At 42.8% G+C, this 27,610-nt stretch overlaps 1 protein-coding gene across 3 annotated transcripts in view; it reads left to right on the forward strand.

Moving 5' to 3' along the window:
- gpsm2 (G protein signaling modulator 2) overlaps positions 1-27,610 on the forward strand; it is a 76,644-nt gene that overhangs the window by 26,831 nt on the left and 22,203 nt on the right. For all 3 annotated transcript variants that reach the window (XM_078561702.1, XM_078561703.1, XM_078561704.1), the window contains 7 exons: positions 3,562-3,704; positions 6,089-6,212; positions 7,140-7,255; positions 7,979-8,134; positions 14,747-14,855; positions 23,117-23,246; positions 24,373-24,443. In XM_078561702.1, the coding sequence (XP_078417828.1) occupies positions 3,562-3,704; positions 6,089-6,212; positions 7,140-7,255; positions 7,979-8,134; positions 14,747-14,855; positions 23,117-23,246; positions 24,373-24,443 (849 nt within the window). The remainder of the gene's footprint in view (positions 1-3,561; positions 3,705-6,088; positions 6,213-7,139; positions 7,256-7,978; positions 8,135-14,746; positions 14,856-23,116; positions 23,247-24,372; positions 24,444-27,610) is intronic.

Raw genomic sequence — 27,610 nt, forward strand, 5'->3', positions numbered from 1 at the left:
GTGGGCGGGCCAATTAAGGCCTGCCCAGTGTGAATCGTGGCTCCCGAGAACAGCGGGAGTGGGCGGGCGGCGGCGGGTCTGCAATGACTGCCAGGTCCAATGGCGACCCAGCGGCCTGATTTAAAAAAAAAATTGCTGCAGCCTTTCCAAGACTGCGAATTATGGCCAGAGCACTGCTAGTGAGCAGGCCAGGCAGGAGGGTAGGGCAGGTGGGCACTGTGCCCCTTGTTTTTCCAATGATTGATTGCCTTGCTGCCCTCCTCGAGGAGGTGGCAGCACGGTGGGAGGTCCTGGTACCCCAGGACAGGAGGACGAGGCCCCCCCCACATGACCAAACGTGCCTGGGAGGAGGTGGCAAAGGTGGTGAGCTCCCATGACGTGGTGTGACGCACCTGGATCTAAGTTTGCAAGCGCTTTAACAATTTGTTGCGTTCAGGAAGGGTGAGTACCATGTTGGCATTGGCTACTTTACCCAGCCGGTAGGCTTTCCCCCGTGCTTCCTTCTCCACCCCCTTCCCCCTCCCCAAGTCTGAGTGTATGACTGCATTGAATCAGTGACGGCATGTGTCCTTCGCTGGGTGGGCTGGCAGATATTGCCCATGCCGAGGTCAGCCTGAGAGGGTGGTGAAGAGATGAGTTCTGCCCCCCGCAGCATGTTGTACACTGAGACCCACATTACTGTTTTGGGGGCAACCTGGAGGAGCTGCACCTAGGCGCAGTGCTGGAACTCCAGGTCATGTCAAAGTCAGGGTGATGACATGCTAGGAGGGGAGCTTCAAGTTGGCGTGGCTCCTATTCAAATAATCATCTAATACCCTCTTGAATGCCTCGATTGAACCTGCCTCAACCACACTTGCCCACTCCACCAACTTGCCTATGTCCTCTTGAAGTTCCGCACCGTCGACCTCACAGTTCACAACACTCCCAAACTTCGTATCATCCGCAAATTTGAAATTGTCTCCTGCACACCAAGGACAGAATTTTCCCCCCGACGGGGGGGATGTTGATGGGCTGGCGCATGCGGGCGCACTTCCGATAGGCGGCGCCATTTTACGTTGGCGGGCCAATTAAGGCCCGCCCAGTGTGACGTCCGCAGGGGAGCACATAGTGCTATGCGCTCCCTGTGCGGGTGGGGGGGATCTCCTGAAAACAAGAGTGTGCCCTTTTGCGCATGCGCATGAAAGAGCACACTCATCTCCCTGAGACTAAGTGCTGCCTCAGGGAGATCGGCTCTACTTGCAACAATATTAAAAATAGAAAAAAAAAATTCCCTTACATGTCCCCACATGTGACATGTTCATAATTTCCATAACAACTTTACTAAAATTTTTAAAACTCTACATGAAACCTCATCCCGCCGGTGGATGAGGTTTCATGTTTTTTCTAGTTGCTGCCGGGGCTCCTGGCCTGACCGCCAACATTATGGTTGGACGGGCAGGTCCTTTAATTGCTGAATTGACCATTGACAGGTCGGTGGGCACACAGCTAATTTTGCTGCGCCCCCGCCTTCCTGAAAATTTAAATGGGGTGGGGTGACATCGAGAGTTCCGCCCAACGTCATCCCACGTCGGTGAGTGGGCCCTGCCCCCGCTCGCCGACGGTAAATCCTGCCCCAAGACCTAGATCGTTAATATATATCATGAGAAGCAAGGACCCCAATACCGACCCCATGGGAACTCCACTACAAACCTTCCTCCAGCCTGAAAAATACCCATTGACCATTACTCTCTGCTTCCTGTTTTTCAGCCAATTTTGCATCCCTGTTGCTACTGTCCCTTTTATTCCATGAGCAATAACTTTTCTCACAAGTTTGTTGTGTGGCACTGTATCAAATGCCTTTTGAAAGTCCATGTGCAGCACACCAACAGAATTACCCTCATCGACCTTTTCTGTTACGTCTTCAAAAAAAACTCCAAGTTAGTTAAACATGATTTCCCCTTTAGAAATCCATGCTGACTCTTCCTTATCAATCCATATTTTTCTATGTGACTACCAATTCTATCCCAAATAATTGTTTATAGCGTCTTGCCCACCATTGAAGTTAAACTGACTGGTCTGTAATTGCTGGGCTTATCCTGACAACTTTTTTTGAACAAGGGTGCAATGTTTGCAATTCTTCAGTCCTCTGGCACCACCCCTGAGTCTAGGGAAGACTGAAAGATTATGGCCAGTGCCCCTGCAATTTCTGCTCACATCCTTCAATATCCTTGGATGCATCTCATCCGGTCCCGGTGCTTTGTCAACTTTTAAGTATCGACAGTCTATTCAGCACTTCCTCCTTATCAATTTTGAAGTCTTCTAGTGACAGAGTTTCCTCATCTGTCACCATAGCCTGGGTAGCATCTACCTCCTTGGTAAAGATGGATACAAAATATTCATTTAGTACTTCAGCCATGGCCCCTCCGCCCATGTGTAAATTCCCTTTTAGGTCCCTAATTGGCCCTACTCTTTTTACCACCCTTTTACTGTTTATATGCCTATAGAAGACTTTGGGATTCCACTTTATGTTGGCTGCCAGTCTTTTCTCATAATGCCTCTTTGCTTCTCTAATATGCTTTTTTACCTCCCCTCTGAACCTTCTGTATTCCTCTTGGTTCTCAATTGTATTTTCTAACTGACACCTGTCATAAGCGCACTTTTTCTTCTTTATCTTAATTTCATCTCCTTTTCATTTAGGGAGCTCTGGATTTATTTGCCCTACCTTTCCCTTTTGATGGGATATACTTTGACTGCCCAAACCAATTCTTTTTTGAAGGTAGCCCGTCGTTCAGCTACAGCTTTTCCCAACAGTCTTTCGTTCCAGTCTATCTGGCCCAGCTCCATTCTTGCCCCATTGAAGTCGGCTTTAGTCCGGTTATTCTTACTCTGGATTGCCTATCGTCCTTTTCTATCATCATTCTAAAACGTACAATGCAATGATCACTGTCTGCTAAATGTTCCCCCACTGACACACTTTATCTACTTGGTCCACCTCATTTACAAGAACCAGTTCCAACAGTGTGTCTTTTCTTGTTGGATTGGGCACCTACTGCTGTAGAAAATTCTCCTGAACACGATCTAGGAACTTTTGCCCCTCTCCTTTACACTACCACTGTCCCAGTCTACATTTGGGTAATTAAAGTCACCCATTATAACTGCTCTTTAATGCTTGCACCTCTCCGTAATTTCTCTGCAGATTTGTTCTTCTATGTCTTTCTCACTGTTTGGTGGTCTATAAACTACACCGAGCAATGTAATTGCACCCTTTTTGTTCCTTAGCTGTAGCCAAATTGATTCTGTCCTTGAACTCTCTGGGCCATCCTCTTTCTCCAGCACTGCAATGCTCTCCTTAACCAATACCTCCACCCCTCCTCCTTTCCTTCCTTTCCTATCTTTTCTGAACACCTTGTACCCGGGAATATTTAACATCCAGTTCTGTCCTTCCTTGTGCCAGGTCTCTGTTATCACAGCAACATCATATTTCCACATGGCAGTCTGCGTCTGTAACTCCCCAGTCTTATTTACTATTTTGTAGCTGACTATTACTTATTTTGAATTTGTTTTTGTGTTTATAAAAAACAGGTAGGCGAAGCAAGAGCACTTTACAATCTTGGCAATGCATACCATGCTAATGGAAAAAGTCTGGCTTGTGCAGGAACTCAGGATCCAGGTGATTTTCCAGAAGAGGTGTTTGTGGCTCTACAAAAGGCTTCAGGCTACTATGAGTGAGTAATTTCTCTCAAAGAATCAGAAAATTTTAAAGCAGAAAAAGAAACCATTTGGCTTATTGCTCCTGTGCTAGTTCTCTAAAGGAGCTGTCCATTTATATTAATTCATCTGCCCTTTTCTCATATACTCTTTTTTTACATTTAAAAAAATATATATCATTCATTTTCTTTAGAAAAGCTACAATGGATTCTACTTCTCCCAATCTCTGTTAGGGTAGAAGTTCAAATCAGTTTTTTGCTGGATTGCCCTTTGGAGTAATCTTGGGTGACTTTAATATATATGTAGACTGGGCAAAACCAAATTAGTAATAATACTGTGGCGGGTGAATTCCTAGAGTGTGTACGAGGTGGTTTTTTAGACCAGTACCTTGAGGAACCGACTAGGGAACAGGCTATCCTAGATTTGGTATTGTGCAATGAGAAGGGGTTAATTAATAACCTTGTGTGGCTGCTTTAGGGAACAGTAACCATAACATAATAGAATTCTTCATTAGGATGGAAAGTGAAGGAGTCAGATTTAAAACGAGGGTCCTAAATCTAAACAAAGGAAGTTACGAAGGTATGAGGTGTAAGTTGGCTAAGATAGATTAGGGAACTTAATTAAAAGGCAATGGCTACTATTTAAGGAACAAATGCATGCGTTGCAACAGTTATACATTCCTTTCCGGCGCAAAAATACAACAGGAAAGCCAGCCCAACCATGGCTAACAAAACAAATTAAGGATAGTATTAGATCCAAAGAGGAGTCATATAAAGTTGCTAGGCAAAGAAGCAAGCCTGAGGATTGGGAGCAGTTTAGAATTCAGTAGAGGACCAATGGATTGATTTAAGAGGGGCAAAATAGAGAATGAGAGTAAACTTGCAAGGAACATAAAAGTGGACTGTAAAAATTTCTATAAATATGTAAAAAGAAAAAGATTAGTGAAGACAAATGTAGGTCCCTTACAGTCTGAAACTGGAGAATTTATAATAGAGAACAAGGAAATGGCAGAGCAATTAAACAACTACTTTAGTTCTGTCTTCACGGAGGAAGACACAAATAACTTCCCAGAAATGCTAGGGAACCAAAAGTCTAGTGAGATGGAGGATTGAAGGAAATTAGTATTACTAAAAAAAAATTGCTGGAAAAATTAAATGGGACTGAAAGCCGATAAATCCTCAGGGCCTGATAATCAATATCCCAGGGTACTAAAGGAGGTGGTTATGGAAATAGTGGATGCATTGGTTGTTATCTTCCAAACTTTTGTAGACTCGAGCAGTCCTGGCAGATTGGAGGTTGGCAAATGTAACTCCACTGTTTAAAAAGGAGGGAGGGAGAACACAGGGTATTACAGACCGGCTAGCCTAACATCAGTAGTAGGAAAAATGTCTATTATAAAGGATGTGTTAACAGGACATTTAGAAAATATTAATGGAATTATACAAAGTCAGCATGGATTCATGAAAGGGAAATAATGTTTGACAAACCTACTGGAGTTTTTTGAGGATGTAACTAGCGGAATATATAAAGGAGAAATAGTGGATGTGGTGTATTTGGATTTTCAGAAAGTTTTTGTTAAAGACCCATATAAGAGGTTATTGTGCAAACTTAAAGCACGTGGGATTGGGGATAATATATTGGCATGGATTGAGAATTGAGCAGCAGACAGGAAATGGAATAAACAGTGACAGGCGATGACGAGTGGGCAACCGCAGGGATAAGTGCTTGGGTCCCAGTTATTCACATACGTAGAGGGATTAAATATGGTTAATATTTCCAGGGTTTTTGTTCATTTATATAGTACAATGTGAAGCATTGCTCATTATGCTTAAAATGTGTTTTCTTTTTGACGTCACATAACCTTCTCTGGAGAATTTTGATCAGCCTCAAGTTTTACTGGTTTGTCCCTAGAAAGGAATGAAGAGCTGGTAAGGAAACTAGGAGGCCTGTTTAAGGGATCCTAGCTAGTGTTTTCTCTAGGCTGCGCAGGAACCCAAAAGTACCTGTGCAGGCTGCACACATGTCGGCCGCTTCAAAGTAGTGCACAGCTGCGCAAAGAAATTTAAAGAGACCACACATTTAAAGAAATTGCCCACACTTTTCTTAACAAAAAAAAGAGGGGGAACATCTTAACCTTATAATGATCTCATATGCTGCTGCATGCACACTTTTAAGCGGCAGGTGTACAAATTGATTCTGGTGCTGGCTGACTTTCTCCAAGGATATGCGTAGTCCTAAATGAGAGCAGTGATTACTGTTATACTTTTGGTGAACCTTCAACTATTCTGTATTTCTTAACCCAATTTATCCTTGCTTTTTCTTTGCCTATGTTAAGTGAAGTCCTAATCTGAATTTACCATCACAAATCAGTAGTATTTACCTGTAATAATTTTATTCATAGGGCAAATTTAGCAATAGTTAAGGAGCTTGGAGACCGAGCAGCCCAGGGACGTGCTTACGGGAATCTAGGAAATACACATTACCTTTTGGGGAACTTCAGAAAAGCAGTGAAATCCCACAAGGAGGTATGAAATATCAAACATTTATTTTTACCCCAACTCTCAATTCATAATGCCAGCATGGAGATGCAAATTATTGAATTTGCATTGCTTTTCTTCATGTTTTCTATAGATAGGAGGCAGGGTAGAGCAGTTAATCTAGATTTTCTGAATTAATGTTGTTTTGTATCCTGATTGAAAAATGGAAGTCTCAACATATCAGTTCTCATTTACTATAGGTAAATAGGTAAACTGAAGCCACCAGGTCCCACTGAACAATTTTTAAGACATCAATTCCTTTAAATGTGTGCTCATCAATCCTTTTTTTCTTATGTTGATGTCTGTTACATTTCACAATGCTTCTGTGGATGTAAACCACTTCTCAAAATATTGTTTGTCTTTGTTTGGCCTGTGAATTTGAATTATTTTGTTCTCCACATTAAATGGTTGTTATTTTTAAAACCTTGTTTTAAGCTCCAGGAAAAAGAGTTTTCCTTTATTGGTCATAGCCAGTGACTGATTATATTGTGAGTTCCACAAAGGAGCAGAGTGAGTGCAATTCGTGCCATTCCTTTCAAATATGACCATTGGTCAAAGCCAGTTTGTGAAAATATCAAGCTGTGAACTTTCAAAGGGATGATGTTATCAAGCCAGGACTGAATAGGTGTAGTTAGCTGTCTGTGTTTAAAGCGTGCCCTTACAACTAGTCATGTTTTGATCCTTGAATCTTGTGAAATTTTAAATGAAAAATGACACACCTGGGTAATGTGCAGCTGGATGCCTCTAATTTCAATTTAAAGGTGCTACTTTTTGCTCACGATGTCAAACAAGTATAATCATGCAGTAAATAAAACTGCAAGTTGTGCTCGCTGTGCAGTGTACACTACAGTTGTCTAAATATTGAAGTTGACTACTTTGATATTTTGTTTGATTTAATTCATTTCATGCTTTCAGCGCTTAGAAATTGCAAAGGAGTTTGGAGACAAATCAGCTGAAAGAAGAGCATGTAGCAATCTGGGAAATGCCTATGTGTTTCTTGGTGAATTTGCATTGGCAGCTGAATATTACAAGTGAGCATTTTTGAATATGAAAACCTTTGTCTTAGTTTTGAAATCAAGTAGCCAAATGTTGTGACGGCATTTTTTTGAGGGGGGTGGGGGGAACTGTAATTTCTCAAACTTTGTTGAGATTTGACCTCACCAAAGTGGCTATTCATGTGTGAATCTAGATCAGCAAGGCATCATCCAAAATGAGATTTGAATGACCCTCTGTTGCTTTGGTCTAAGGTCGGTTTAGCTCCAAGACCAAAGATCAAACCAGTACCACACCACAAGATATTCACTTGGTCATTGTAGTATTAAAGCTGTATGTGATCTTGTCCTTCAATGACATCCATTCATGCATAGTCCATGGATGATAAACAGGAGGAGAAACCATGGCTCAACTATTTTTTTTCTCCTCCTCAAAATGGCAATGCAAGGGCCAATTTGAATGGGTGCTTAAATTACCTGGCTTTGTCTATTAGCTCTGCAGAGACAAGAGATTAAATCAGGGACTTTTTTTTTGTCTGTATGCCTTGGTACCGTACCACAAGGTACACTTACCATATGACCATGATATGATACCCAAGTGTGTTTTAATATGAATGTGAACTTAAGATAGATTTACAGTTCTTGAAAAGCCTGTCAGTTCCTGTTTCTTTGATACATTGAAATACACCAAAATGCTTTAAAAATGTTTCATTTAGGTATTTTAAAATGTTTTGACTTGTGTATCTTACTGTATTTGTTTAGGAGAACACTGCATCTTGCTCGACAGCTAAAGGACAGGGCTGTTGAAGCACAAGCTTGTTACAGTCTTGGAAACACTTACACTCTGCTTCAAGACTATGAAAAGGCCATTGAATACCATTTGAAACACCTTACGATAGCACAAGAGCTTGCAGATAGGTAAAATTCAATATATTGTCTTTAATCTCTATATATTATTGGTGTCCGATCTAGTCTGTTTGTTATCACTGGTCATAGTCCACAGTGTATACATATATTCCAGTATATGAAGCAAAGTTTTGAAGTGCATTGCACTACTACATTCAAATGGTAGGTGTCACCATTGAAAGAAGCTGAGCTTACATTAACAGGTATTCATTATGAGAAGAAAACTTAGCTGTCAGAAGAAAGACAGCTTAGAAGAAAAATTCACTGTCAAAATAATGGTGAGGTTAATGATGCTTTCTGTTTGCAACTTCAGCTGTTGCTTGATTGAGTGCAGAAATCTAAAATTTTTCATTCAAGATGTGCAGCTCTACTATTGACTACGTGAAAATGGTATTTCACTGTCTGCCTCACCTTTGAAATGTATTGAATGGCTAGAGACCAAGAGCTGGATAGTGGGATTAGGTTGGATAACTTTTTTTCAGCCGGCATAGACGTGGTGGGCTGAATGCCTTCCTTCTGTGTTGTAAATTTACAATGTTTCCAGTTGAGTGATAGATGCAAACTAAAATCATAAACTTTTCATCCTACACTCATCAGGACACTCGCAAGAATACCAATATAAGGTGGAAAACAACTATTTATACTGTCTGTGAAGACAGTGCTGATTGTTGGCAAGTGGCATTGCCATGGAGAATTTTAAAAATTCATTTTGCGGGATGTGGGCATCACTTGCTAGGCATTTATTGCTCATCCTTAATTGCCCTTGAGATGGTAGTGGTGAGCTGCCTTCTTGAACCGCTGCAGTCCCTGTGGTGTTACAGTGCTGATAGGGAGGGAGTTCCAGGATTTTGACCCAGCGACAGTGAAGGAACGGCGATATATTTCCAAGTCAGGATGGTGAGTGGCTTGGAGGAGAACTTCCAGATGGTGGTGCTCCCATGTATCTACTGCCCTTGTCCTTCTAGATGGTAGTGGTTGTGGGTTTGGAAGGTGCTATCGAAGGAGCCTTGGTGAGTTTCTGCAGTGCATCTTATAGATGGTACACATTGCTGCCATTGTGCATCGGAGGTGGAGAGAGTGAATGTTTGTGGAAGAGGCGTCAATCAAGTGGCTGCTTTGTCCTGGATGGTGTCAAGATTCTTGAGTGTTGTTGGAGCTGCACTCACCCAGACAAGTGGAGAGTATTCCATCACACTCCTGACTTGTGCCTTGTCGATGGTGGACAGGCTTCCTAGCCTCTGACCTGCTCTTGTAGCCACAGTATTTATATGACTAGTTCAGTTTCTGGTCAATGGTAACCCTTAGGATATTGATAGTGGGGGATTCAGTGATGGTAATGCCATTGAATGTCAAGGGTCGATGGTTAGATTTTCTCTTGTTGGAGATGGTAATTGCCTGGCACTTGTGTGGTGTGAATGTTACTTGGCACTTGTCAGCCCAAGCCTGGATATTGTCCAGGTTTTGCTGCATTTGGATATGGACTGTTTCAGTATCTGAGGAATCGCGAATGATGCTGAACAGTGTGCAATCATCAGCAAACATCCCCACTTCTTATGATGGAAGGAAGATCATTGATGAAGTAGCTGAAGATGGTTGGGCCACGGACACTACCCTGAAGAACTCCTGCAGTGATGTCCTGGAACTGAGATGATTGACCTCCAACAACCATCTTCCTTTGTGCTAGGTATGACTCCAGCTGGCGGAGAGTTTTCCCCCCTAATTCCCATTGACTCCAGTTTTGCTGGGGCTCCTTGATGCCACACTCAGTCAAATGCTGCCTTGATGTCAAGGGCAGTCACTCTCGCCTCACCTCTGGAGTTCAGCTCTTTTGTCTATGTTTGAACCAAGGCTGTAATGAGGTCAAAAGCTGAGTGAGCCTGGGGGAACCCAAACTGAGTGTCAGCGAGCAGGTTATTGCTAAGCAAGTGCCGTTTGATAGCACTGTTGATGACCCCTTCCATCACTTTATTGATGATCGAGAGTAGACCGATGGGGCAGTAATTGGCCGGGTTGGATTTGTCCTGCTTTTTGTGTACAGGAGATACCTGGGCAATTTTCTGCATTGCTGGGTAGATGTCAGTGTTGACCTATACTGGAACAGCTTTGCTAGGGGCACGGCAAGTTCTGAAGCATGTCTTTAGTACTATTGCTGGAATATTGTCAGGGCCCATAGCCGTTGCAGTATCCAGTCCCTTCAGCCCTTCCTTGATATCACATGGAGTGAGTTGAATTGGCTGAAGACTGGCATCTGTGACGCTGGGGACCTTCGGAGGAGGCAGAGATGGATCATCCACCTGACACTTCTTCTTGCTGAAGATTATTGCAAAGGCACCACTGATGGTGACTGACGGTTAACTGCCAAGCATTGTTTGAAATTTAAACCAGGTAGCTTGACCCTGATTGGTCAAGGCATAGACCTGAGGAATGAGTCAGCGAATGGCTGTCACTTGTTTTGTTTAGCTGAAACAGGCACAGTGCATGTACATGTTCTTTCTGTCTGCAAAGCACAGGGCCCTGTGAATTAATATATGTAGTTTCCAGTACATGCAAATACACCACATTGCAAGCCCAACTGACAATCTTAAATTGGTTGTCAGCGTAATTCTTAGGACACTAGACAACATTTGCTCAACAATCCTCAATTGCAAAATCACATCTAATGTTGGACATTGTTTTGAGTTTTGCAAGCACGGGCTGGTTGGATATGGTTTGTACCCTGCCCATTGCAAACAGCGGCTCTGAAGAAGAGTCATATGGACTCGAAACGTTAACTCTGTCTTTCTCTCCACAGATGCTCTTAGACCTGCTGAGTTTTTCCGGCATTTTTTGTTTTTGTTTCAAATTTCAGCATCCGCAGTATTTTGCCATTATCTTAGCGGCTGGGACATGTTGTTTGATATGATCTGCCAGTCTTTGGGATATACGCTTGATTGGCACCACATCCACAAACATTCACTCCCTCCACCACTGACGCACAGTAGCAGCAGTGTGTACCATCTACAAGGTGCACTGCAGGAATTCACCAAGGCTCCTTAGACAGCACCTTCCATACCCACAACCACTACCACCTAGAAGGACAAGGGCAGGAGATAGATGGGAACACCACTATCTGGAAGTTCCCCTCCAAGTCACTCACCATCCTGACTTGGAAATATATCGCCGTTCATTCACTGTCGCTGGGTCAAAATCCTGGAACTCCCTTTCTAATAGCACTGTGAGTGTACCTACACCACATGGACTGTAGCGGTTCAAGAAGGCAGTTCACCACCACCTTCTCAAGGACAACCAGGGATGGGTAATAAATGCTGGCCCAGCCAGCGAAGCTCACATCCTGTGAATGAGTAAAAAAAAAAATCACACTGGCAATGAAATTCATGTGGCACATTACTCATTTGTGTGATAGGCAGAATATCTTTTTGGCTTGATGGCAGCATCCTGTTAGTGGTGAATACCACTCGTGGTGCTACTACATAGTAGCAGTGTGAAACAGCTAGCATCACCTGTTGCTGAAATTTTTGAGATACCTTGCCCTCCCAGACTAAACTGAGGTAGACTGGGCACTTTTCAGGGCCAAAATGGACTCCTTCACATTTGTGAAGGCCATACAGGACTTGCATATCGATAGCAATGCTGTGTCCATGTGCTCACTTGACATTGCTGGCCTAAACACCAATGTTCCGCTTAAGGAAGACATAGATATTTGCACTGCAGCACTATATCATGGTGATCTAGACTCGCCATCATTGCATGAATCAGTATTCATTGAACTTGTGAACTTGGCAACTCATACAGTTGAGTTCAGTTTTAATGATACTAAGTATGTCCAAATAGATGGTGTTGCCATGGGATCCCCTCTAGGCCCAGCTCTCGCAAACATCTTTGTTGGATTCCATGAAAAGCGTGTCTTTGGAATGACACCTAACCTCCTATCCCTTGCATATTTCTGATGTGGATGATACATTTGCTATATTTAAATCCTCAGCTGCATGTAACAATCTCCTTAAGTACCTTAATGGGCTCCATCCTGCGCTCAAATTCACCTTTTGAAATGGAGTAGTCAAATTAACTCCCCTTCCTTGATGTACTAGTTGAAAAATCTGCCAGGGAATTCTCTACCACCTCCACCACAAGCCTATCTTCACCGGTCAATATATGCATTGGGATTCTTACGGTTCCACGTGCTATAAGATTGGTCTTATTGGCAACCTTGTAAATAGGACCCCAGCCATTTGCTCACCATGCAAGGTTGATGATGAAATAGGGCGCATCAAAGGCATCCTGCAGGATAATGGCTACATTTCGCGCTGTATGTCACGCCAACTGATGAACGGGCCTAAGGCCATCACTTTCGGCCCTGAAATGTGCCCAGTCTACCTCGGATTACTCCGGAAGAGCAACAGGTAAAGCTAGCTGTTTCACTACTACTATGCTACTACTATGCAACAGCAACACGAGTGGTATTTGCCACTAACAAAATGCTGCAGTCAAGCCAAAAAGATGTTCTGCCTATCTCACAAATGAGTAATGTGGTATATGAATTTCAGTGCTAATGTGATGCTAGGTACGTAGGCTGTACGTCCCAAAGACTGGTGGATCATATCAAATAGCATCTCCCAGCTGCTGTTTGCAACAGGCAAGGTACAGACTGCACCCAACCAGCCCGTGCTTGCAAAACTCAAAACAGTGTCCAGCATTAGATGTGATTCTGCGATTCGACAACATTTGCTAAATAATCCTCAATGTGCTGAGAATTGAGCTGACAACCAATTTATGATTATCAGTCGGGCTTGCAATGTAGTGCATGTACTAGAAGCTACGTATATTAATACACAGGCCTTTGACAGAAAGAACATGTGCATACACTGTGCTTGTTTCAGCTAAACAAAATAAGTGAGAGCCATCCACTGGTCAAGGCATTGCCCTGAGGAATGAGTCAATCAGGGTCAAGCTGCTTGGTTTAAATTTCAAACAATACTTGGCAGTTAACTGTCAGTCACCATCAGTGGTTCATTCTCCATGGCAACGCCACTTGCCAGCCAATCAGCACTCTTCACATACAGTATAAATTGTTGTTTTCCCTCTTAAATTGGTATTCTTGCCAGTGCAAGACAAAAACCTTTTTTTCAGCAATCCTCAAGTTCTGTACTATCAAACGATTATTTAAAATCATAAAGTTATGTCAAGTCATTTCAAATCCATTTTCCCTTTTAATAATGTGTAAAGTGCCAACTGCTGCCAGTCAATTTCTTTCAACACTGAAAGTTAACCATTGAAGGTGGTGTCTCGCCCCCAAGATTTTAATTGTGGTTCAAGATTTTATTTCTTTTAGTTTTCTCTCCCCTCTCTCCCTTTCCACTCGCCCTCTCTCCCTTTTCCCCCCACCCCCCACCGCCGCTTGCCCCTTTATTTCTTTTTCTATGCATGATTTGACATTGCATCACCCATCCTATTAAAGATGTTTTAAGTTCACAATCCTTCAATCTGGTTCAGGAGATAGTTACTTGCACTCTTTGTTTAGTTTCCTAATATAGGGAACTGCACTATTTCCAGCTCACTCTTCCAGAGCAAAATATCATGGAGATTAAATGGGCAAGGCAAGAATGGAGGTCACTGCTCAGTGCTGGCTACAATAAATTCTGGGCAGGGACCTGATTTAAATAAATGTACAACCTTTCAGTAAGAATCCTGAAATGACAGCTTTTTATTTCTCACCAAGTGTAATTAAAAGACCATACATGACCATCAGAATGCCGACACCAAAAATTGAAAGATTAAAAAAAATTGTTCATTTTTGCCAAGTAACATTACTTTCAGTTATTGGACCACATGTTTGTAAGCATTTTGCAAGTACTAACTCCTTCTCCCCAGCCACATACAGTAAGTTAGTCATAACAAACTATGTTTTTAAATAAATTCATGTTCCATAGTTCCATCATAGCATCCGTTCAAGAATGGCCCCTTGCTTTTTTAAAAGCTAAAAATGTTAATTGTATATAATTCCACTTTTTGCACAGAGGTGCACGCATGCACAAAAGAGTGCAGGCCCTGACTCGGGGACCCCCCCACCGCCCACTCAGTGCTTCCGGGCGCACCTCATGCTGGGCGGGTCTTAATTGGCCAACCCACGTAAAATGGCAGCATGGACTCGATTGGGGGTGCCGATTGGGTCTACGCCCACCCCCTGCACAACCCCTCCAACGGGGGGGAAATTCTCCTGATTTATGTACTCAATCTCCCTGAAGCAACTCTGTGCCTCAGGGAGATTGCTGCGCTCTTTCGCACGCATGCCCCTCCTCCCCCTGTCCGTACAGGTAGCGCTGGGTGCTACAGAACGTGCATTATGCTAGGCGGGCCTTAATTGGCCCGCCCACATAAAATGGTGGCGTGCAGCCGATTGCAGGTGACGATTGGCTCCATGCCTGCTCCCACCCAGCCCACCCGACATAGGTAAGATTCAGTCTATTATGTTTTACATATATCAGTGGCCATTTTCTTAATGCCTATAGCTCAGATAACTCCTGGGTGTGTGTATTCTTGTTTAAGAAATAATAGAACTTGAAAGTACAGAAAAATTCAAATAATATGGCCTAAACTTGGTAAATCTGCTTTTCACTTTAATTTTAGGATTGGTGAAGGGAGAGCTTGTTGGAGTTTAGGAAATGCTTACACAGCACTTGGAAATCATGAACAAGCTGTGTATTTTGCCGAGAAGCACTTCGAAATTTCAAAAGAGGTAAAAAATATATTTTATATAATCTACATAGTGACGCAGTTAAATTGTTACCATCATATATGTGAATGAAAAGGAAAAAAGACTTGCATTTGTACAGCATTTTTTCAAGACCACTGAGTTTCAGAAAGCTTCACAGTCAATTAAGTGTTTTCACTGTTGTAATGTAGGAAACACAGCAGCCTCTATGGGCACAGCAAACTCCCACAAGCAGCAAAGTGATAATGACCAGATAATCTCTTTTTGTGTTGTTGATTGACGGATAAATATTGGCCAATACTTCAGGGATAATTCCTCTGCTCTGCTTCAAAATAATGCCATGGGATCTTTTACATCCTCCCAAGCAGGCGGATGGGGCCTTGGTGATGCCTCATCATCTCATCTGTGCTCTGATAGCACAGCGCTCTCTCAGTACTGCACTAGAATTTTGTACTCAAAGCCTGGAGTGGCACTTGAACCCAGAACCTTGTGACTCAGGTGAGAATGCTACCAACTGAGTCACGGCTGACACTCTTAAGATTGCAATTCAGCATATTTTATTAAGGTTGCATCATCCAACTGTCTATCTGGGTTAGGAATTGAGTTGAGGTCAGGGTGACCAACTGTCCTGTATTTTAAGGGATTGTCCCTTTTATTTTGTCTGTTTCTCCTGTGTTAAGGGATGTCTTTTCACCCTTATTTCTAGGACAGCCTGTGGGAGACTGAGCATCTTTGTTTTCTTTGTGCGCATGCGGTCTGTGGTTGTTGGCGACCAGGGGGTTATGGTCTCTAGCATTCCCCCCCCTCCATTCTTATGGGCCCCAGTAATCATCACTATTGCTCTTATCGTCCCCTCACCCGGTCCCATGTTCGAAGAGTCCCTTTTTTTATTTCATGAGAGTTGGTCCCCTGGCTGAGGCATGAAATGATAAGTTTTGTGTCAAGGATGCAAGTTTATTCTGAAAGTATACTATTCGGGAAGAAATTAGTTGGTTTCAAACTCTGCTGGATGCAAGTTCACTTAATATTCATGTTCTCAATTTTCACATTTGATTCAGGTTTTAAAAAATCTGCTGGCAATGCTGACAGTTCTGTAGCTATGTGTTATTTCTTTAATATTTATACCCTTAAACAAAAAAAGGAAGAAAAAGATTGCTGCAGAAGCTACAGATCTGAAGCCAAAACAGAAGTTACTGAAAATGGTTAGCATGGCACAAAGCAGCAAGTCATTGTTTCAGGCATTGCCCTTCATTAGCATAATATTACAGATTGCTATTTTATAAGAATGAACATGATGAGGGAGAAATAAACCCTCAACATATGCACAGGTAAAGAAAAAGAATACCAAAATGATTCAATTGAAAAGAAGATGGTTAATTCATAGAAGTGAGAATAGCTTCAGACAAAAGGAAACATGATGAGGGAAAAATAAAAGATGTATATGAGATCCAGAGGAAACCTGAGTAATTAAAGCTGGTTGGCTAAAATGGATGGGCAGATTTGTATTGCCTCCTGCTCTCGTAATTATTAGTCTTTAACTATTCATACGTTTTTTATTCTAATTCTCCTTGATGTTTTCTTTGGAATCATGCTATTAACATGTCTATTGGGTATTCATCTCCTCCTGTTCTACACTGAAAGGCTTTACAGCTTATTTTCTTTATGCTTCCAACCTCCCTTTACCATGCTCCTTTTTGCAATGAAAACAAAAAAATGCTGGAAATAATCAGGTTAGGCAACATCTTTGGACACAAAAACAGATCTTATGCTGGTTGATGACCATTCATCAGAATTTCTGATTTCCAGGATCTGAAATATTTTCCTTTGCCAAGCTGAACAACTTGTAATATTTTATGGTTCTGATGAAGGGCAATATCTGAATTGTTCACTTATTGCTTTTACTACCATAGTGAGAGTGGTTCTTGCTAAACAAGTTCACGACAGGCCAAGGCCCCTCTGCAGCCAACCTCCACCACTGGGGCCTCAGTATAAACCCCTTATGCACTTTTGATACAAACAGCGCTGCACATTACCAAGGACTGACCCCTCTACAAACGAAATGGCAGACTAGTCATCTAAAGCTCAGCAAATGAGGAGGCTATCACTTGGCTTCAGGGATTTGCAGACACTAAATAAATAAATAAAAATGGATAATACTCTAAACTTGCTTCTGCCCTGAGTTCTTGCTGAAATTATGCTTTTTGACCACATACACATGCTTTGAAGTCAATGGCTTATGCAGTTGATTTGAAATTAGTGATTCAGCTAAAGGCTCAGTTGCTGAAAGGGATATATATGAGGAGACAAATATGCTTATGTTTTCTATTACTTGACACTGTTCTATTGGCTGAAGAAGTATTCAAGGCGACTAACTGATTCATAAGTATGTAAATATGTGTCCTGTACTCTTAATATTAGCTAAAATTCTGTGCTTCAGTTCCTAAAAAATGTGTTCTTAGGAATCTGAGAGACTCTGGCAATGCTACATTATTGCCCATACCTGCCCTAAGAAGTAGTGGTGGAATTTCTCCTTGAACCAAGGCAATTTTTGTGGTGGTGAGCTATGAGCAACCAACTGAGCATGTTTATAACATCTCTAGCTACAGACCTTATGAGATAAAGTCCATTCGGGAAAACTATTACTAGGATGTTGAATAAGAAAATTTTGCAAAAGAACCTGAAATGTAACATTTTTTTTGGAAGAAAAATTCTTTCAGGTCATGGCTTTTTATTTGTTTTTTTTTAAAAATTGTAAATCATTTTGAGAATGACTCCCAACTCTGAGAGTGACAAGCGACTTGGCTTCAAAGTAAAACATGCTATTTTTCAGATCAAAATAATTTTAAGCTTCAGCGTGACTCATTGTGATCAGCTGAAAAACAGCAGTAGTTTTTCTTTCTATTCCTGTGTACATGGCTGTGTTCCTATGCCCCAGAATAGGAAGGCAGTAGGAAGAATCCTAAGCCTCCTGGAACTTGATCTTCAATTGTCTTAATCACTCTGCTTCTCACTGACCCACAATTTTTAGGTCTGTCAGTTAAAGGGATATTCTTAGCCCTTCATTTTGTAACCTCCCATTGTCAAATTTATATACATTTATAGGAAATTGGTAAAATGTTGTTGCGTTCTCTGGATCAGAGTCCTCTTTATCAGGTAGGTCCTGGATTGAAAAGTCATTTTGCTAATAAATAAAATTGAATTCAGTTAAATAGGACTGGAAAATTAAAAGTTGTCTTCTCAGCGCATTGCTGTTTTTTTCAAAATACTATTGGTTATGTACTACAGGCTTAGGCTTGGAAGGCTTTCCACGTTGAGAGATGCATGAGGTGGACAGGACACATGATTGTTTGTTTTCCTGGAGCAGGTCGCTAGCCTGAAGCCAGAGGCTATAGCTTGAAGGGCACAACTCCATCAAGCATGGCTAATTAGGAATCTCTCCAGCTCTTACCGCCTGCCATAGATGGGTTGAAAGGATTTGCAGGTTGACAATCAACCCATTTGGATCTGTATTGAAAGCACCTTCCATAGCCATCAAATTCTGGATTGGGACTTGAACCTGGATCTTCTGGTTCAGAGACAGGGATGTTACTCATTGTGTTACAAGATCTCCTTTCTATGTCAGGCCCTCATCCCTTTTAAATATCTGAAATGAAAAATAAATTTTGACATAGGCTTTAAAAAGCAGTGAGGTGGGCATTTTGTCATAAAATCTTGTAGCATAGAAGGCCATCTGGCCCTTCATGCTTCTGGCAGCTCTTTAAAAGAGCTATCCAATTAGTTCCTCTCCTCTGCACTTTCCCTTTGGTCTTGCAATTTTCTCTGCTTCAAGTATTTATCCCATTCACTTTTGAAAGTTACTATTGAATCATCTTCTACTACCCTTTCAAGCAGTGCATTTCAGATCATAACTCTCAGCACAAAAGAATTGCTCCGCACCTTGCCTTGGGCACTTTTGCAATTACTTTAAACCTGTGCCCTCTGGTTATCAACCCTTCAAACAGTGGAAACAGTTTCTCCTTATTTATTTCATCAAAATCCTTCATGATTTACGAATCAGACAGATCAGAAATTCCTTCACTAAATAAATGTTGCTGTTAGGTGTTAAGAGCATAAAAAAGTGGAGCAGGCGTAGATCATATGGTCCCTAAGCCTGCTCTGCCATTGAACATGATCATGGCTGATCTTCTGCCTCAACTCCTTTCCAGCCCCTTCCCCATATTCCTTGATTCACTGAGGCAGTCCATGTCCAAATGCAGCAAGACCTGGACATTATCCAGGCTTGGGCTGACAAGTGGCTGCTGGGCAACAAGGGCTGTCCCCTCAAAAGGTAGCTCATGACGCCGCTCTGCCATCCAAGAACAGAGGCCGAGCAGTGGTACAGTAGCAGCCATGCCTCCACCAGGGTGGTGGTAGAGAGAACCAACAGTCTTCTAAAGATGCACTTCCGATGCCTGGACCATTCAGGGGGCACAATGCAATACCTCCCAAATCGTGAGTCACTGATAGTGGTTGCATGCTGCACTCTCCACAACCTGGTGCTGGAAAGGTGGGACGTAGTGGAGGAAGAAGATGTTGATGCAGCTACTCTGGCAGCAGAGGATGATTCCAGTCGTGAGTCCAAGGATGAGCACGGTCAGGAGAACGCTGAGGGGATAGACACTGACCTGGGCAACCTCCAGGGAGGCAGGGACACCTGGGAGGCTTTGATTCAACGCTCTTTCAGCTAGCCTACCAAATAAGAGCCACCACCACATTTCAGGGCTGCAGGCTCCATACCCGATACCTGACGGGAACATTTGCTTGGTGAACAACATGCACAATGTGCCATTTCAATAACATTCAATGACAGTCAAGTCATTCATAGCATCATGGGTTACCCTGCACCTGCAGAACTAGTGAAGCACCCAGAGGCTTATTGAACACAAGCACATTTAATGGTGTGGTGCCTGGCATACATAAAACAAATTAAATGGAAAGGTGTTCTCCAACACACCTAATAATAATTAACGTAAAAATGGGGGGAAAGAAATCACCAATGATAAGCCCGTGTTGTGCTTAAGGTGTTTCAGTTGTTTGTTTGCAGGTGAATCCCCCTTGCTGGCACTGGGATTGGAGACAGCCTGCTCACTCTGCTGTCCTGTTGGCCTTGATGACCTTGGCGGGCATCCTCTGGCCCATTGAGCTTGTGCTGGCCCCTCCTGGGAGGGAGCGGCCAGTGCCATGGCTGGCATCTCCCCAGTCGCTGCAGCCTCACTGGATGCCACAGTCACTGGCAGAGGGGCGGCGGAGCTGCTGCCTTCATCCGGAGCGCCCTGAGAGGACCCCACAGGGACAACAAGCAGCTCGTGCCAATGTGAGGTGGCTTTGAACCTGCTCAGCATTGATGGACGGGCACCTAGCTGGGATACTGGGTGCCCAATCCATCTCCCACATTAACAGTGACCACCTGAGGTCTTTGCCGGTGTGAGGGCTTGCAGGCCCGAGCACATCCCCAGGAACCCCTGATTCAGCTCCTGGAGGAGCCACTCCATGAGAGTTCGACTCTCTCCATGAAGGAGGCATTGCGCTCGGCCATGAGGGTCATTGCATTGCTCATGCTCCACATGGACTGCTCCACAGCGGAGACCATGGCACGCATTCCCTCGTGTATCTCCACGAGATCCTCCTGCACACCCCGCTGGACATCATCTGCTGCCTCAGGGTCAACTCCAGAGGCACGCTAGCCAATGACTGAGCATGTTCCTGGTCCCCAGCAGTCCTCCGACTGCCGGCGCCCTGGGCACTCTCTGCCTCCGCCCGTACCTCAAGCGAGCATGAAGTGCCCTCACCGCTGTGCACCGAGATACTATCTGACGATCTAATGCCCACTTAGGTGCTGGTATCTGCGCTGGTGCCTGCCTGGCTGAGAAGGTGTGATGCAGGCGCGTTTCTATGGTCGCTGTCCTCTTGGGTGAGTGGCGGGCCTACGGGCTCCTCACCCCGATGGGCTTCTGGTGAGCCTGAAAGGAAAAGCAAGGACATGTCATCACACTGTTACTGTGCGTGCCTGGCACCCAGATCAGGGTGCCCTCGTCTTTCTACTATCAATGGGGATTCCATGTTCGAGGCTCACATCGATATAGAGACAGCAGTGGAATAGTTGCTATTACAGACATTCTGACCTCAGTGCACTGCACTCTTACCTCCCTGTGGCACCCCAACCTCACCGTGGCCAGTTGACCTAGGTGCATGGCGCCTCTCCAGCTCCAGGGCCTCCTCCTTGTATCTACTCGAGAGTAGAAGGTGGGGCGGTCCTCTGCCAGTCCGATGCCTTTCTGCATTGTTATGGGATGTCTTCTCCTGAAAGGACAGAGGAGCATTGATTAGTCCACCTTGTACCTGCATTGCCACTGCAGCCTGGCCAACCCCACCTGAGGAACACCTCGCAGGGCTCAGCTGATTCGTGACCTTGGAGCTGCAAGACCTCATTCCAAGCAGCCAGGGCTCACCCCCTTGCCCAGATGCTGCCTCATTGACATTTACCACTCACACTCTAAGAACTCTTGAGTTTCGTGGGGGGTGGGGGGGTGCTCCTAACTGCTGTGCAAAGTGACCCATGCCAACATGGTGCTCACCCTTCCCGATCGCAGGAGATCATTGAAGCGCTTACGGCACTGAACCCATGTGTGCCTTACCACATCATGGGGGCTCACCCTGGATGCCACCTCCTCCCAGACATTTTTGGGGCGGGGGGGGCCTCCTTCTCCTGGGGACAAGTATATCTCTGTGCTGCAACCTCCTCCGGGAGGGCAGCGAGATACTCATCTGAAAAACGCAGGGCCGACTGCCCCGCCGACCTACCTTCCTGCCTGCCATGTTCAGCACTGAGGTGCTCCATACCAAGGTTCCTCCGAGTCACTGGCAGCCTCGCCACTGGCAACTTCCAGATTGTTGTAAAAACTCATCTGGTTCACTAATGTCCTTTAGGGAAGAAAATCTGCCTTCCTTACCTGGTGTGGCCTACATGTGACTACACTCCAGATCCATGGTTAACTTATAGTTGGGACCACTTTTGAGTTGGCCACCGCATTGCCATTGGACCTGACGAACATTGAGCTCCCGCCTTCGTCCGCCCCTTCTTGCTGATGCTGCTGTCGTGTATTACGCTGGGCGGACCTTGATTGGCCCACCTGGGTAAAAAGGCCGATTGTGGGCAGCAGCCGGGTTCCCGACCACTCCTACCCACTCCCGCTGAGCCCACCTGACGAATGTAAAATCCTGGCCCATGTTGACTTTGTTAGATCATACTATGATTTTCGAAGTGCACTGGGGCGATGGTGGTGTAGTGGTACTGTCACTGGGCTAGTAATCTAGAGACCCAAGCTAATGCTCTGGGAATATGGGTTCAAATCCCACCACGGCAGCTGCTGGAATATAAATTTAATTAATTAAACCTGGAGTTGAAAGCTAGTCTTGGTAATGGTATATAAAATAAGATAGATTACAGCATTTCCTCAATGACTAATGTGAGGCTAATTGGTCTATAGTTCACTGTTTCTCTTTCCTTCTCTTGAATGACATTTGCTGGCTTCCAGTCTGCTTGGATTTTTCATTTCTGTTAGTCAGAGAGGGCTTTGAAAGAAATTAGAGGAGACATTTCAATGTAGAAGGAATGGATCACCAATTCATTATTCCTGTCTTTTGAAAAATGCCTGTATTTGACTTCCTTTTGAGACTTGATTCAGTACAATTTTCCAATTACTTTTTGACATTTCATTTTGCAGATTATTCCTCAATCTCAGTTTTCACAAAGAGTGATAAAGCCATACTGATTGATCTGTACAGAACCACATAAAACTTCTGAGTTTCCTGAACAAATTCTCCCACCCCAGTAAATATCGAGGCCATTGCTTCTGAGAAACAAATGAGTATTTCACAAATGATTATGTAAACCTGTAATAAAGAATAATATGTGGATAAATCTACATGTCTGCACCTTGAGTGATACACTTACATGGAAATACTAATCTTGAAATTCTTGGATGTGGAACATTGTCTCATCAATGATTGTACTTTTCTTGTCATAAGTCACATATTAAGTTGTAGAAATGGAATCTATTATTTGCTGTTCAAACACCCAGAGGTTTGCAGTGCCTTTCTAACTCTGTATGAAAATGAAAGGCAGTTGCAGCTTTTGAAAAATTTAAGACATTGTTGGAGTTGCATTGCCCTATAACATAGGTCACAGTTCATACAAGTAATCTGTGTAATTTTCTTTTAACATATTAGTGTTTTATATTTTACAGGTAGGGGATAGAAGTGGTGAACTGGCAGCTCGGATGAATCTTTCAGATCTTCAGATGGTTTTGGGCATTAGTTACAGTGCAAACAACTCCATCTTGGTCACAGGCCATGAACTGGATTCAAACTCGGAAGGTGAGTGCAAAAAAAAATTCCAGTGAAGGGAAGTTTTTTGCAGCCCCATCACCAACCTGTGCTCTCTGTTTGAGTGCAGTTCCATGCTGCGATCTTTGAAGTTGCCCTGTTACTGTTTCTATTGCAGAACTACAGATCAACATGAATTTGTGTTTGGTGTTGGATTTTTATGTTCATCAATACAGTGATTTGCCATAGTTAGAAGTACTTGAATATTTTCCCTTTTTATTTGTTTGTGCTCAGGTTAAATGTAATTATTAGCACTGGTCTGAAGTGTATCTTGGGATTCAAAATATGGGTCTGTTTAATTTCATCTGCACAGGCTTATCTTTTTAATAAACACAACAAGTAAAGTGCTTCACATGGATGAAACATCAAAGCTCAATAAAATAGTGGGGTGGGGGTGTGCGTGGGAAAGCAGTACATAGAGGAATGTAAGGATAATGAATGAAAAATGTGTATTTTGGGGAGATTATGGTTCTGTATGAAAATGAAAGACAGTTTAAGATTTTGAAAAATTTAAGACATTGTTGGAACTGCATTGCCCTATGAAATAGGGTCACAGTTCATACAAATAATCTGTGTAATTTTCTTTTAACATATTAGTGTTTTATATTTTACAGTAGGATCAGAATAATGCCATGGAAACTTGTATGCAATTATTACCAGGATTTTAATTTCAGCTGTGCACAATTTTTTTGCATGTATATACACAAAGAACTCTTTAGGCCGGTCAGCCATGAAGTTTAGGCAATGTGTTTAATAAAAAAAAACAGTTAATTGAACTACAAGAGCTTCGGCTACTTTATGGGCAATGGCAAAAGCCACTCCCTAGGCACACTTTTGTAAGGGATCATAAGATCAGTCTTTACACTTTGACTAAATAATGTAAACAATCATAGTTTCCAGTTAAGAGAGATGTCATATAAATAAGTGGAGTAATAACATTTTGAGACATGCTTTTTCCCCAATAAATAGAAAATTCTCCAAGGTTTTTGCTGGGGTGAAAAAGGAGATGAGAGGCTATGTTGGGTGGTTATTGCAGTTAGTACCTCCGCTGTAATTAAAAATCAAGATTGAAGGCAGCAGCAAAAATACTCCTATTAATCTGTTGTTATTATTTTAGGTGCTCGACCAAGATTAGGGCGCCGACAAAGTATGGAAAAAATGGAACTAATGAAGCTAACGCCAGATAAGGTACTGACATTTAACTTTTCTAGCAAATATTTTAGCAACTTATACTGAGACTCAAAGAAGGAGACTTTGGGACAGATGACCAAGGAGTAAGTGTTTCCAGGAGTATCTTAAAGGAGGCCAGAGAAATTTGGAGGTTTAAGGAGGGAAATCGACAGCTTGGGGCCCAGACAGCTAAGGTATGACTGTCAGTGGAAGGAAATTGGGATGCACAAGTGGCAGAGTTGAAGGAGTTCTGAGGATGTAGGGCTGGAGGTGGTTATAGACATGGAGAGGGGCAAAGCTGGGGAGGGATTTGAACACAAGGGTGAGAATTTTAAATTTGAGATGTTGGTGGACTGGGAGCCAATGTAGGCCTGTGATTGGTGTGATTGGGATTTGGTGAGAGTTAGGATATGGGCAGCTGAGTTTTAGATGAGCTCAATGGAGGTTGGAGGATGGGATGTCAGCCAGAAGGGCATTGGAATCACTAAGTATGGAGGTAACAAACACATGGATGAGGTTTTCAGGAGAGATGGGCTGAGGCAGGGGCAATAAGTTGGAGGGGATATTAGGTCAGAAGCCCAGCTTAGGGCAAAATAGAATACCCAGGTTGCAAACACCCTGGTTCAGTGTGAGACAATAGCTGGTTGGGGTGGCAGTGTGGAAACTGTTCATCCACTACTGGAAGAGTATAAACCCCAAACATTGTTTAAAAAAAAAGGGCTGACCAGCATAACAGTAGAAATTCTATTAGTACACTGTGAATCTATCTGAATTCATTGTAATTTTCAGAAGACAATGTAGTCATCACAGGTTTCAAAAGAGAAGATCATGGTTGACCAACCTATCTGATTTCTTTATAAGTAACAGAGAATAGACCAGCGTAATGCTGCAGTTATATATTTGGATTTTCAAAAGACCTTTGATAAGCAACTGCACAGTAGGCTCATGACGAAGGCCAGAGTATGTGGAGTCGCGACATATAGCAGAACAGATAGCACGCTGTCTACAAAACAGTAGAAATTAACAGCAGCTACTCAGACTGGTAATGGGTAGGAAGCTGGATCAGTGATGGTACTATTGTTGTTCAAAATTTACATTAATGAAATTTAGACTTGGAAATTGGAAGTACAATTTCTAAATCTGTGGTAGACACCAAATTAGGGGCTGTAGTTAATACAAAGGACGATTGTGATGAAATGCTACTACCATTAAAAGTGCAGAATGGATGTGTAATTGGTAAATTAATTGTGACGTGGTGCATTTTGATTAGAGTGAGACCACGTATTGCTTGGGTAATAAGTCTAAATGGGATAGAGAAGCAAGCGGATCCAGGAGTACAGATAAATAAATTACTAAATGTAGTGATGCAGGTTAATATGACTGTTTGTTTATATATGTAAAAAGAAAAAGGCCAACTAGGCACTTGGATTTATTTCTAGAGGGATAGAATCGAAAAGCTGTGTTAAAATTGTATAGAACCTTGCTTGGTTGGACCACACTTGGAATACCATGCAGAGTTCTGATCGCTATAATTTAAAAAGGATATAGAGGCATTAGAGAAGGTGCAAAAAAGATTTACGAGATTGATGCCAGAGTGGAGAGGTTATCTTTTATCAGGACAGGCTAACCAGGCTGGGGATCTCTTTCTAAAAAGCTGAGAGGTGACCTGATCGCGGTTTTTAAAACTATGAACGGGCTTGATAGGATAGAAATAGAGAAGATATTTCCACTTGTAGGGGATTCAAAAACTAGGGATCATAAATATGACATGGTCACTATTAAATCCAAAAGGGAATTCAGGTGAAACCCCTTTCCCCAAAAGATGGTACGCATGTGGAATAATCTACCACAGAGTAGTTGAGGCAAATAGCATAGATACATTTAAGGCACAGCTAGATAAGTATATGGGGGAGAAAAGAATAGAAAGGTATGTTGATAGTGTTGGAGGGGTGAGAGGAGGCTTGTGTGGAGCATAAACACTGACATAGATCATTAAATTGCAGAATATGCATATAGTTGGGAAATTAATTTTAACACAAGTGTGAGGTGTTATACTTTGGCAAAAAAATAAGGATGTCACAAATTACTTCAAAAAAAAGAATCTAAATAGGGTAGAGGAGCAAAGATACCTGAGTAAAAGTACACAAACCAGGAAAAGGAGCAACACAGGTTAATAAAGCTATTTTTTAAAAAAAGGCAAACCAAGCACCAGGGATATAAAGCCAGAAACTTCTGGAAATTCTCAGCAGGGCAGACAGCATCTGTAGAGAGAAACAGAATTATGGTTTCTGGTCATGGTGACACTTCATTAAAGCTAGGTGTGGAGGTAACAAACACATGGATGAGGTTTTCAGGAGAGATGGGCTGAGGCAGGGGCAATAAGTTGGGGGGGATATTAGGTCAGAAGCCCAGCTTAGGGTAAAATAGGATACCCGGGTTGCAAACACCCTGGCTCAGTGTGAGACAATAGCTGGTTGGGATGGCAGTGTGGAAACTGTTCATCCACTACTGGAAGAGTACAAACCCCAAACACTAGGGTTTATTTATCAAGGGATGGAATTGAAGAGTGGAGAAGTTATGCTAAACTTGTTACGCTAAACGCCTTGGATGCATGATCCTGGTTGCCATATTATAAAAGTGATCTGGAGGCACTAGAGAGAGTGCAAAACAGATTTACAACAATGATACCAAAACTCTGAGGTTCTACTTATCGGGAAAGGATGAACAGTCTGGGTCTCTTTTCAAGAGAGAAAGAAAGGTTGAGGAGTGATTAATAGAGGCCTTTAAAAGTATGAAAAGTCTTGATAAAGTAGGCATAGAGAGAGTGTTTCCACTTGAGGGGAAGACTAAAACTATAGGTCACGAACATAGGACAGTCACCAAGAAATCAAATGGGAAATTCGGAAGAAATTTGTTCACCTAGCGACTGGCAAGAATGTGGAACTCACTACCTTAGGAAGTGGTTGAGGCAAATACTTTAGGTACATTTCATTTCTACAGACATATATCATTCCACTGTTGCTTTCCCTCTCCTTGAGGGAATAAAATTTCTCCACTGCAGACAGCCTTCAAAGCTGTATCAGAGGACCTGTGTGTCATATTTGGAACTATTGCAGTCATTTACTGCTTTGAGAATGTTTCAACAGTCTGCAGCGACAGTACAAGTGCCCTTTAGTAGTTGCTGG

This window comes from Cetorhinus maximus, chromosome 17, assembly GCF_964194155.1.
Source record: "Cetorhinus maximus chromosome 17, sCetMax3.hap1.1, whole genome shotgun sequence".
Taxonomy (NCBI): Eukaryota; Metazoa; Chordata; class Chondrichthyes; order Lamniformes; family Cetorhinidae; genus Cetorhinus; species Cetorhinus maximus.